At 43.1% G+C, this 13,265-nt stretch overlaps 1 protein-coding gene across 7 annotated transcripts in view; it reads left to right on the plus strand.

Moving 5' to 3' along the window:
• The window catches only part of FRMD6 (FERM domain containing 6), a 247,869-nt gene extending 243,583 nt beyond the window's left edge, over window positions 1-4,286 (plus strand). For 6 of the 7 annotated variants that reach the window (XM_058739039.1, XM_058739038.1, XM_058739041.1 and 3 more), the window contains one exon: window positions 886-3,906. In XM_058739039.1, the coding sequence (XP_058595022.1) occupies window positions 886-1,170 (285 nt within the window). In that variant the 3' untranslated portion in view covers window positions 1,171-3,906. Of the gene's footprint in view, window positions 1-885; window positions 3,907-3,996 lie in introns of those variants that run through there. The other variant, XM_058739042.1, reaches the window with a different exon arrangement.
• The last annotated feature ends 8,979 nt before the right edge of the window (window positions 4,287-13,265 follow it).

Consider the following 13,265-nt stretch of genomic DNA (forward strand, 5'->3'; position numbering starts at 1 on the left):
TTCTAATGAGGTTGGCTTTTGTGGTGTTCGGCAGCAAAAGCTGAGAGGTACAGTGCCCTGTTTCCTTAAATAACCCATTAAGCGTCTTTCGTTCATGTAATTATCTGAGCCATTTTTTAACCTATTTATGTTTTCAACCAGTACCACTTCTGGGGATAATGAGTTCTGTAAGTCTGTTGCCCGCTGTGTGGAGTATTTGGCACAGCACTCCTACAGTGTTTGGGAGCTGCCTCTTGCCTCCCAACCTTTCCGTACTTTGTATTATTTTTCTATCCAAGAACTCTAGCTTTAAAAAAAACCAAAAAAAAAAAAAAAAAACCCAAAAAATGTTCTTCAAATTGTATTCCTTGAGTAATTGGTTCATTTCCGCATTTCTTATGAAAATAATAATAGAGCTCAGCATGAAAGTATTACTGTATAGAATATGTTGAATTGTCATATTCTAGTAGAAAGAAAAAAGAAAAGAAACTATATCTGTATGTATCTAGCCTCCTTTTAAGACATTTTCTTGACTTCTGAGATGCTAGAGACAGGCTTCTGTTGCATTTACTTCCTTTGCCTTGGATTATTCATCTGTAAAATGGGGAGAATAATAGCACTGGGCTCATAGGGCAGATGGGAAGAGTAAACAAGTAAATACATAATATTGTGTTTAGGTGAGAGCCTTGCACATAATCAGGGCTCAGTAAATGTTGGCCACTCTGACTGTTGGTAGTGGTGCTGTTTTCCCCCGCAGGACCTCAGACCGGAAATCACTTTCTAACATATAAGGATTCCATAACCTTTTATGATTTTGCAGTGTCGCTCTTTACAAGGGCAAAATAGCACTAACCTGTCACTTTAGTCATCCTCTTGAAGTGGTTTTAACCTTACTTTATTTTTCAGACCATATGTCGAAAACCAAAGACCTCCACCGATCGACACAGCTTGAGCCTTGATGACATCAGGCTTTACCAGAAAGACTTCCTGCGCATTGCAGGTCTATGTCAAGACACTGCTCAGAGCTACACTTTCGGGTGTGGCCACGAACTGGATGAGGAAGGCCTCTACTGCAACAGCTGCTTGGCTCAGCAGTATGTCAACATCCAAGATGCTTTTCCAGTCAAAAGAACCAGCAAGTACTTTTCTCTGGATCTCACTCATGACGAAGTTCCAGAGTTCGTTGTATAAAGTATGTCTGCGTGTAGCTAGCCACACAGGCAGCCTGCTGTCTGCTGGAGGCCGGAGAAGCCACGGGTTCTCTCTTTAAGTATCGTGCCATATTTTCTTCACCCCACCACATAGCTCTTTCTTTATGATATTTGCAATGGAAATAAAAGCCTTGGGACAATTGCACTTTAAGTATTACACAGATAGAAAAGAACTGCAGAGAAGATACAGCAAGACAAGTGCCCGGAAGTTCGTGACCCTTTGGAAGGAAACGTGCTTCACTGGTTACCAAGCCTTCAGAATATTGAATTGTGGTGTGTTTGTCCCTCGTTTTGTTTTTCAGTTTGATCATACGACATCACATTTTTTATCATGTGAAAGATGTTATTAGATTGATTTGTTTGCTTGTAAATGTGTGTGTGTGTGTGTGTGTGTGTGTGTGTGTGTGTGTGTGTGTCTCCCTCATGCACGTGGTTTGAGGGAGGAGAGAAAGGAGAGTCTCTCCTCTTAAGGGAGAAACCATTGCTTGGTACATAGCCATTGCCGCCTCGCTGGGGCTGTCCCAAAGTGAACACTAATGAAGTGGTCAAAATCTTGTAGTTCTAGCAAGCCAAAGATATGTACATAACAGAAATGCAGCCCGGGGCCAAGAAGACATGAATGAAGCAATAACCAGAAGGCTATGTGTGCTGTGATGCCTTGTGACTCCTTCATGCCTGGTCAGTGCCCTGTCCTCCTCCTGCTCTTCGAGAAAGCTCTGGGACCCAGCTAGTTTCTCGTGCGAGTAACTCATCAGTTGTGTTCACGTCTTCGTGCGTTTTGTAGAGTTTGTAAACCAGTTTCTGTTAAAACTATGGAAATGTCTTAGAAAATGTTTGTGCTTGGTGTTTTGTTTTTTTTTTTAAATCAACAACAAATTGTAGTAATGCTTGTTTCTGCTTAAGCAAAACACCCTAACTATACATATATGTTATACATATATAAATACCTGAGATTGTATGTGTTCATATGTGTTTACAGCTTACTAACGCTTCATTTTGGCTTCCATGACTGTTTTGTGTACATAGTCATTCTTGTTTAATATGGAGGAGGTGTCACTGAATGAATGATACCTACAGACAATCAGTTAATATATGCAGAGTTAAGAACAACTGTTTTCCCATGTGTCTTTTGCCATGATTCTCAACCCTGGTTGCACACTAGAATTATTTGGGGAGCTTTAAAAACAATAACACTGTCTGGATCCCACTTCAGACCAATAAAATCAGTCTGTTGCAGTGAGGTCCAGGTGGAATTGCCTTTTCCTTTAAAGCTCTCCAGATGGAGCTAATATGCTACAGGGTTTAAAACCACTGCTCCAGAGGGTGTCTTTTTCTTAATTTTGAAGTTAAGGTATACAGAAAATGTCAGTGTTTGAGGAAGGACCATTTTTAAGACAGTTACTGCCACTGCTATTAGGATATATAATGAAACCTCGTCAGGAGAGTGAATTGATCAACCTTTAGATGTACAGTAACAATGTTGTTGACACTTCAGGAGAGAACTTTAGCACAATGTCTTTCTACGAGATGTTTGTAATGATTTCGTATTTAACAACATTTGTTTACCATATTTTGATACACCATTTTTTCTATCTGCCAGGTTTTCTTAAAAAAAAACTATATATTATTTTCTAAAGAAACAGTCATATTTTTATACAAAATTAAGTTTTCAGGTAACAAAGAAATCGATTTAGGGTACAGCAGAACATGCAGTGTTCCCCGGGGGCGGGAGTCAGTATTATGAACATAAGGGGAGTGTGGACAAGCCTCACCTGTGCTGTGCTCGGATGCCCGCGTGCGGATGGGGCAGGCCAGTGTGGACACTGCAATCCCAATCGAATCAGTTCAACCCGAACTGGAACAGAAAAGGAACAGAAGTTCTATAGAGTTTTGTAGTCATGCGATTATTTTGTTTTTATCAAAAGTTTTAAAAGAACCAAAGTTTTCAGATACCAGAATGTACAAGTGTCTCAGTCTTCTGTATGAAAGGGTAGAAGGATCATCTAATGACAGCTTCACTTATAAGTAAGTCGTTAAATAGTCCACCATTTCTTATAGATGCTTAAGGGACAAATCCTAGGAAGTTTAACTCTCAAGAGCCCAGATCATAATGTGGTGCGTTTCCTTAGCTCTTAGTGTTTCTTGCAACATCGAGGCAAAAGCATATTTAATTCAGTATGTAGCGCTTTAGTTTCTCTGTGCTTCAGCCAGAATCAGGTCTTCAGGGTTTTGCCAGCCTTATTGGTGGTTTTGCACACCCTCTTTCTAATTGGGTTTATGCATAGTCTTGTGGGTTTTCAAAAATGAAACATGCTAAGGAACATTTTTGCTTTTTGATCCTCTATTTGTGGCAGAATTATATATATGTATATGAAAATCCATTTTGGTTATCTACGTTTTGTATTTGGAAATTGTTTTAAAAAATAAAAAAGGAAAAGAAACGTATGAAGCTGTTATTTATTCTGCATTTGTTAATATCATCGCTAGTCGGTATACCAGTTTGGTATATACTGCCTCGATACAGCGACATTTGTATTTGCAACAATGAGCTTTATATCTACATAAACTGTAAATAATCCTTTCTGTGAAAGGATCATCATATCAGGAAGATACCAAAAGTGTGTAAAAGAAAACTGCATTATTTTGTAATGATTTCTTATAGGCATTTCATGGTAAGATTAGCAGTCAATAAAGTTACTTTTTATTTGTCTTTAAAGTGCCTTTTTTTTTTTTTTTTAGACTTCTCAATTAAGCAAGAAGCATTAAAGAGTGAATGTTTTCTTTATGTTCTTCTTTCTGATAATAGGCCATGTTGAGGAACAATGTAAGGGTCCACGGTGGTAGGATTCTGAGCCCGGAGCCCCCCGTGGCGGAGCTGGTGGGGACTGAGCTGCCCCTGCTCCTGCTCTGCGTGTGTGAGGAGTTCACATATTAACTCCTTCATCCTCCTGTTTACATACGGCGGGGTCTGTTCTAATTCTCGACCTAGAGACGAAGGAACCGAAGCTGAGAGAGGCAGTGGCAGCCAGCCGCTGTGCAGGCCTGAGCTGTGGGGCTAAAAGCACTCGATAAGATACAATATTTTATTTTTTTTAATTAAAATGACTACTTTAACTTTTCCCTCAAAATAATCATCATTGGCGTGTTAGTTTTAATTTTAAAAAAGTAAGTGGTTACATTTAAAAGCATGCCTATCGCAAGGCTGGGCGTGAGAGCAAAGCGGCATCAGGGGGAGAGGCTGGAGCTGGCAGTCAGTAGTAGGTGTCGAAAGCACCAAAAAGCCTGGCATCCTTGTGAAAGAACGTCCATTATCTTCTCGTTACTCCAGTTTTCTTGGCTCTCGTGGGATTAATAATTCAAAGGACTATTTGGGGGATTAATAACATAATAGTTATAACATGCCCCTGATCACTAAGGTGGGAGAAAGGGGAGTGGGTGTTTTCCGATCTTCTAACGAGCCTTTAACTTGTGTAGAATTGAGCCATGTGGCCATTCAGAAGCCTACATTCCAAAACAAAAGCTTTCTGCTGAGGGGTTAACTCATGAATTTTGCAGTGTATCTGGTAAATTGTGAGTAAATTGGAGTCAAGGAAAAAAAAACATTTCTGGTCACCTGCTCTGTATCTGCCATTACACACGTCAAGTCTAACCTTCACAGCCCTTCAAGTAGTCAACTCATGTTACAGCTGAGGAAACGGTTCAACTTCCCCAAGATCCTACAGTTCGTAAATAGCAGAGTTTTAAGCCCAAATCCATGTTCAAAAGCTTTGCTTTTTCTACTACACATACCTCGTTATCCATTACACTCAGAGAAAGCTCAGAATCTAATAGGGAAGACAGACTTACGATTTGGATAATGTGATAAATGACATTTATTTGCACACTGTTTTTAAAATTGTTTTTAATGTTTCATTTATTTTTGAGAGAGTACAAGCAGGGGAGGGCAGAGAGAGAGAGACACGGAATCCGAAGCAGGCTCCGGCCTCTGAGCTGTCCACGCAGAGCCCAACGTGGTGCTTGAACTCATGAACCACAAGATCATGACCTGAGCTGAAGTCCGATGCTTCACTGACTAAGCCACCCAGGTGTCCCTGCACACTTCTAAAAAGAAAAAAAAAAAAATATTTTGAGACAGTGCATGAGCAGGGGAGAGGCAGAGAGAGAGAGAGAGAGAGAGAGAGAGAGAAAGAATTCCAAGCAGGCCCCATGCAGTCAGCACAGAGCTCTGATGTAAGGCTTCAACTCAACCGTCCACCAGAGCCGAAGTCAGATGCTTAACCGACTGACCACCCAAGCACCCCTGCCCACCTTTTTAAAGCACCCCTATGCCAGACCTATAGAAGCATTATTTGGGTAGTACTCTGGTACAGAAGCAGTGGAGACCTGGGGGGCAGTAGTAGGGAGTGGGAGGTGGGAAGAACATAGAAGAGCCTTGAAGGGGGCCTTGTGGCAGATGGGAGTGAGGTACAAACTGTCCACACAAAGATTAGAAGCCTTGGATGACAGTGCTCATTCAGGGGCCTTTAGGCTTGAGTAACGACTCTCTCCAGACTAGTTGTGAAAGGCTCTGGGTGCCCAGAGGAGGAAACTGAGTTTTGTTTTGTTTTGTTTTGTTTTGTTTTGTTTTTTCTGGACAGGGAGCCATTGAAGGGGGTTATAAATGGAAAGAGACATGTTTGAGAGACATTATTTGAGAGAAATAATGGGATCAGTGCCAGTAGAAGATAGGGACAGGGGAGCAGGACTGGAGAGATGATGATCTGAACAAGGATGTGGCAACAGGGAGAAGAAAGATTCAAAACTTATGTAGCTATGCCTCCCTCACCTCTCTCTCTCTCTCTCTCTCTCTCTCTCTCTCTCCCCCCTCCTGTCTCATGTCTCCCTCTCACCCACACACACACATTATGTTCTAAGCTAAATACTGGAGAAATAGGCAAGTTTCCATACTTGGCAACGTCCCTGGGAAGACCAGAAAGCTCACTACTGCTTTATAGAATGAATTACAATCTACTCTGCACGGATGCTTCCAATGTTAAAAATTGGCACAATGGCCACAACTACTCTAGTCTATAGGTCCTCAAGCTGGGCTGCACAGAAGACTGACCTGGAGAATTTAAAACAGCGATGCCTAGGGCCCAGACCAGAGCTTGTCATTTGTTTGGTCTGGGTGGGCATACGGTACTAGGAAAAGTTCAGCAAGGGAGGCTAATGTGCACCCACTGGTCTACAGTGAGCCCCAGCAATACAGACCAAGCAGGCTACTTGCTCTGAACTAGCATGATCCACAGTTGGGGTGCGTTGGGTCTCCAGAGTGTCCCAGCATATTGCATTTTGTGAGAATGATACTGTTTTTACTGATAAAGAGGTCAGAGAGTGGACCAACGTTCAGGCGAGGCACTGAGCTCACCATCCCAGGAAGTCTGAATACACCCACATTCTAGAGAGCTGGGCGTTACATACACATAACTATTTTGCTAAGTATGAGAGTGGAGGTTATGTGAGTACAGTAAAATACTTCCAAATCTCCTCCCTGCCACTTTCATTTGCCTTGTCATTCCTCTGGTGCTTTGTATGAGTTGATCGCTACTGAGAATAATGGAAAGAAGTAAGCTAAATTCCACCTAGCTCTTTGATTCTTAACACATTCATTTTGAATTAATGGAGGAGCCTGACCTCTGGAAAGTCCTCCTCAAATGCTGTGAGACATTGTGGGTGATGGAGTTATGTACACTCAAGAGATTAATCGAAGGTCTATAAACAGGGCACAGCTATAATTAACCAACTCATTACTTACGATGGGTGTTTACCCATCTGGTGTGAACCCTAGTCTGTGAAGGTCTCCTCACTTTATTACTGTTATTATGGCGAGAGATGGATTTTATAAAAACAGATAGTTCCCAACTTAGAAAGGAATTATGTTCCAAGTTTGCTTCTAAATTGGTTGTTTGGTATTTAGAACACAACGTCGCCAAGTTCCCTAACTAGCCCACAAATGCCTGTTTATCCCAGAGATATTATTAGAGATGATTTTTTCCTGTGCATTAGTAACCACCAACAAAGAGCCCCAGAGTATAAATAAGATAGATGGAGTGACCTGACAACCAGATACAGAAGATAGCACCCCCAGGAGACCAATAATTCAATCTTCAGGTTTTACGTCTCAGGGTACATCCATGCCCAACTGTAGCTAAAAGTAGAAAAAGGCTTCAGGTAGGCTATGCCAAAACGAAGCAGCTCTAAGCCAGTTTCTGCCTTGTGGTTCCACGAGGGATATTTCTAGGGTTTTCCCATCCACAACCCAGGCCCCAGTCCAGAGCTGCTCAATCCTGCTCTGCCATCATGAGAGTCAGCTGGAATGAAGCCAACCCCTAAGATCAAGTCACAGACCTTCTTCTGATCTACAGGTGGGAAGAAGCAGAAGCCCCAGGGTCTTATTGAAACTCTGTCCCTGCATTGCTACAGGGTATAAATAAGATGCTAAGAGAGAAGCGAAGGAGACTCTATCGGGGCCTTTAAAGGCAACAGCAGAGTGTGGAAGACCACGAAAGCTACTGGGGAAATTTTAAAAAGGCCTAAATTAATACCCCATGTTCCTAAAAGGAAAGACTCAATAATATCATTTTTTCCCATCAATTTCAATCAAAATCCCAACGATGAAACATCGTAACCATGATGGAGTAATAGGAGCAGTGCTACCCTCTCACCTTAAACAACTTTAAAAAGAGAAAAAATATTTTGAAAAAATGTTTAAACCTTCTACCGTAGCGCGGCAGAGGAAGCCCCAGAAGGACAAACAAGTTATCACGGCCCCAGCTCAGGGCCCGGAGAGGGTTTCCAGGCCTCAATGAGGGAGGAGGAACCAAGCAGACCCCAGTGGTCTCCCGGAATTGAGAAAACAGGGTGGGAATTTGAGGAGGCCAAGGTAGCTAGAGTTCACAGGGCTGAGTCCCAGAAAAGAGCTGCACAGAGCGGGAAGAAGCAGGAGAGGGAGAGCAAATGGAGAGAGCAAGCCCTGGTTTCTCTCCCTCCTCAACAGCACTCGGCTAGCACTTTGCTGATTTATCATCTAGGCCCACTTTCAGGCTACAAGGGCAGAGAGAAGTAGCTATCAGCAGAGCCATAGAGCCTGCAAAGCCTGAATATTACTGTTTGGCCTTTGTAGAAAACATTTGCCAATTCGTCATCACTACCATTAATAACAGGAATTCTGTGGTGTTTTCTGCATCTGGAAAAGTGAACGTGTTCTCATTGGGTATTTCAAAAAAAAATTCTAGGCTATTCCTTGTAAATGTCTCTGGTGAATTTTGCACTTAATTGATTATTGATATGATTGGGTTTAAATGTTCCAATGTTCTCTTTGCTTTCACTTGTCCTATTCTCTGTTCTTTTTTTTTTCCCCTTTGCCTTCTTTGGGCTTCGTGATTTTTATTTCATTTTCTCTCCTATGCCTCTTTGTTTATTTTTAGTAGTTTCTTTAAAGTTTATGGTATACACCATTAAGTTATCATAATCCACCTTCAAATAATATTACACTACGTCAGGGGTGCCTGGGTGGCTGAGTTAATTAAGCGTCGACTTCAGCTCTGGTCATGATCTCATGGTTCATGGGTTCGAGCCTCACATCGGGATCTGTGCTCATGGCTCGGACCATTGGAGCCTGCTTTGGATTCTGTATCTCCCTCTCTCTCTCTGCCCCTTCCCCACTCATGCTCTGTCTCTCTCTCTCAAAATAGTCTCAAAAAGTCTCAAAAGTCTCTCAAAAAGTCTCAAAAATAAACTTAGGGGCGCCTGGGTGGCTCAGTCGGTTAAGCGGCCGACTTCGGCTCAGGTCATGATCTTGCGGTCAGTGAGTTCAAGCCCCGCATCGGGCTCTGTGCTGACAGCTCAGAGCCTGGAGCCTGTTTCAGATTCTGTGTCTCCCTCTCTCTGACCCCTGTTCATGCTCTGTCTCTCTCTGTCTCAAAAATAAATAAAAACGTTAAAAAAAATTTAAAAATAAACTTAAAAAAATAATAATAATATTACACCACTTCAAATATAGTATAAGAAATTTATACGGGTCTTTTTGTTATTGCAGTACATTTGACTTTTTACGTATGTTATAAACTTCATAATACATTGTTCTTATTTTTGCTTAAAATGGCCAGTTATTTTTTAAAGAGATTTAAAATACGAAAAAAATTGTGTTTTATCTTTACCCACATATATACCATTTCTAGGGCTCTTCATTCTTTGTGCAGATAAAGTGTTTCATCTGGTATTTTCTTTTTGCCTGAAAGATTTCCATTTTTCATTTTTTTAATTTCGTTTTTGTTTTTGAAAGAGATTTTTGCTGGGTATAGTACTGAACAGCCCTTTTCTTTCAATACTTAAAGGCTTGCTTTTTAAGCTCTGTTGGATAGGACCAGAGAACCTTCAGTGTTAGAAGAGAGAGTGAATGTGTATACAAGTGGTATCTTCTCAACTTTCATAATAAGAAGTTGACAGAGAACATTCCAAATTGAAAAAGCAGTGTACAAATATTTGTGAGAATGTTACTTTAAAATATGGAGGTAAATACTTTACTTCTAGAACCACCTTAAGAACTGAAAGTGTTAGCATCTGGGGAGGGAAGAGGAAGCTGCTATTTTTTGTTACAGGCATGATAGTAGACTTATTAACTTAAAATTTTTTAAAATTCTTTTTAAGAATTTAAAAAGTGATTTCAGTCACTAGCACAGAACCCTGGGTTCCCAGAGACCATAAAGAGAAAAGAATCAGCAAATGGAAGCAAGTGTGGTGGGTGTCAGTCTTCGTTTTGAGGAACGGGCTGTTAAGTTTATCTCCAATGAACACAGTATGGATGTGAGCCCAGGAGGTAGAATGGAAGAGGGAGGCTTTTCCTTTGGGCATGGACTCTTCCTGACAACGCCTTGCAGGCTATTCTGGGAGGTGTTGGCCTATTAATGAAAAAGGCTTTGGGCAGCCACATGGGAGTTGTTTGTAGTGAAAGCGCCAGAAGGTGGGACAAATCTCCCTTCCTCCCTGCACACTGGGACATGTGGGGTTGATGCCCAGTGAAAGTGATCTGGCTGCCGTTTCCTTGGTGAGAACAGCCAGCAGATGGGTGTCTGGTAACTCAAAGCCTTTACTGAAACGGACCAAGGCAATTCCTCCACCTGGCATGGGCTTGGGGCTGACTCAGGTTTCAGCCTCCAGTCTCAGGGGGCTAAGACAAAAAGTGGGGCAGAAGATGGAACCGGAGGTCTTGTATTGGGAGGGAGTGGGTGGAGACACGGAGCCTGTCTGGATGGGAGACAATGATAAGCAGGAGATTGTTGATCAGTCTATCCCCTAGTTCAAGTGTTCACAAACCTGAATGATTTTCAGAAGCTCCAAAGACTTTTTTTTTTTTTAAGATAGATTTATTTCCAGGCCTCGCAGCACACCAGCTGATCAGAACCTGCAGGCGTTTTAAGGCCCAGGATTCTGTTTCTCCCACTCATTCCTCCACCACGGCCACCCCCACAAGCCCCGCTGTGCCAGTTCCAGACCAAGCCTGGCCTGCCTGTGGCCTCGGGGCAGTCCTCTCCCTACTTCAGCTTTCTCTTCTTCCTTATTAGCAACTCAGAAGCAGCAGGAACTTTCTGAAACCCAGAGGTAAAAATCTGCTTTTTGCCAGGGGGTTGACAGCACCTGTCAGTTACCAGTTCATGCTGTAGGAGAAGCCGGGGCTTCCTGGGAAGGGTGGGAACAAAGCTCTGTTATTGATTGTTGCTACTTTTATCCCATCACTAATCTTCAGTCAGAAACTCAGAAAGGCAACTGAGGGATTCAAAGGCAAAGAGTTCTTTCCCCTCTGAGGTCTGAGAAGTCTGGGCAGGCGTGGCCATTGTGCTTTTGCCCAACTCCAATAGATGGCTCCCAAAATGACAATGCCTGAATGGGCTGAATTCAGTTATGGAAGATATGAGCTCTACTTTGGGAACACATTTCTTCTCACCCAGAACTGGTGAGATGGGATGGTATGAAGGGAATGCTAGAGAGCAAAGAAAAGCTTGCTTCCCCCCAAAATGGGCAGGTTGTGATCCGTGGCTTTTCTTTCTTTAATATGAGTCACCAGACATTGTATTCAGTTTCTTGGAGACCTCCAACAGATGATTTTCCCATTGGGTTTTGGTATTTGTAGTCACAAAGGCCTCCCCAGAAGGGCCACACTGTCCCAAACTAAAATAGATTTTCTATGATGAAGATAAATGGTAAATGTAGAAACTGAACATCAGCAGAACCTTATCTTTAAAAATTACACCAGGTGGCACACCTGAGTGGCTCAGTTAGTTGAGTATCTGATCTTGCAGTTCATAAGTTCGAGCCCCACGTTGGGGTCTCTGCTGTCAACCCAAAGCCTGCTTCGGATCCTCTGTCCCCCTCTCTCTCTGCCCCTCTCTCTCTGCCCCGCCCCCGCTCACATAATCTCTCTCAAAAAAAAAAAAAAATTAAAAAAATTACACCAGGTTAGGGGCGCCTGGGTAGCATAGTCAATCAAGCATTCAACTCTTGATTTCGGCTCAGGTCATAATCTCACAGTTTGAGATCGAGCCCACACTCTGCGTTGAGCATGGAGCCTGCTTGGAATTCTCTCTCTCTCCCTCTCACTCTGCCCCTCCCCTGCTCTCTCAAGCTCTTTCTCAAAATAAATAAACACTTAAAAATAAATAAATAAAAACTGCACCAGGTTATCAGCATTAGGAGGGAAGAAACCATGGCATTCTTGCTCACAGCTGCATCCTGATGAACTAGCATCATGTGACTCAAAACATATGCTCAAAACATGTTAAGCAATGAGTCGAAATTCTGCCACCATGGGCCAAGCTGCCGGGTGGGCTTAGCTGGAACCGCAAGAAAGTACTCTCTACCTGGAATATTCTACCTCAAGTCCTTCTCCTCATCTCAACCTCAATTCCATGACCCCTCCGCAGAAAGTTCCCGAACACCCAGCTGAAATGGGTCCCTCCATGGCATTTCTGCCATAATACTATTTATTTCTTTAATAGCACCGGTCACAACCTCCAACTCTGATTCACTAATTCATTTATTATTCTTTCATTTTCAGTCATGTGAGGGCAACCACACTATGAATCTGGCTTAACTCTCCCACAGCGCTTGGAGCAGCTTCTTGGCACAGAAGGTACTCTGTGAATCTGAGTTGAATGAATACAGTAACATCAGATGATGAGAAGAAGAGAGAAACTTCTCTCAATTCTAAAACATATATTGTTTTTTTATTGATTTCTGGAACTGAGCTGCATCTTACCATGGATGAGCATATTTGATGCTGTATTTCACCCCCCACTCCGCCCTGCAAAGCAGTTAGGACATCAGGGCGCTCCGGGAGTAAATTGTATCTTAGCACCAGATGAGGACAACACACATTTTCCTGAGCGGAGAGCTTGGCTGCCTCTAATCCAGGATGCTTTTGCTGAGCAATGAGGAGGAGGGAGGCACATCAAAGGGGATGAAACAAGGAAACGGGTGCCCGAAAATTAGAAGGAACACAGACCATGAAGGACATCAAGAGAGGGCAAGAGGCAGCGGCAGTGGTGGTCTTCATCTGGCACCAGGGAGCAAGAATTTTCCTTCATCCTCACCCTCCTTCATCCCACCTTGGGTGGTGTGTGTGTGTGTGTGTGTGTGTGTGTGTTTAATGTTTATTTATTTATTTTTAAGAGAGAGCGTGCAGGCAGAGGAAGGCGGGGGGGGGGGGGGGGGGGGGGGGGGGGGGGAGACACAGAATCCCAAGCAGGCTCCAGGCTCCCAGCTGTCAGGACAGAGCCCCACGCAGGGCTCAAACTCACCAACCGCGAGATCATGACCCTGGCCAAAGTCAGACGCCCAACAGGCTGAGCCACCCAGGCGCCCCTCACCTTGGGTGTTTATTCAAGTGGCCAGAGACCACACATCTGATGCCTCACCCCACCTGCCTACTTAAGTCCAGGGCAAGGCACAGAGCCAAATCCCTCCACTTAGGGATTGCCCTCGTTTGAACAATCGCTTAAAGCAGCGTCTTGTCAAAGTGTGGCCCTGCACCACCCGCCT

Source organism: Neofelis nebulosa, chromosome 7, assembly GCF_028018385.1.
Source record: "Neofelis nebulosa isolate mNeoNeb1 chromosome 7, mNeoNeb1.pri, whole genome shotgun sequence".
NCBI lineage: Eukaryota > Metazoa > Chordata > Mammalia > Carnivora > Felidae > Neofelis > Neofelis nebulosa.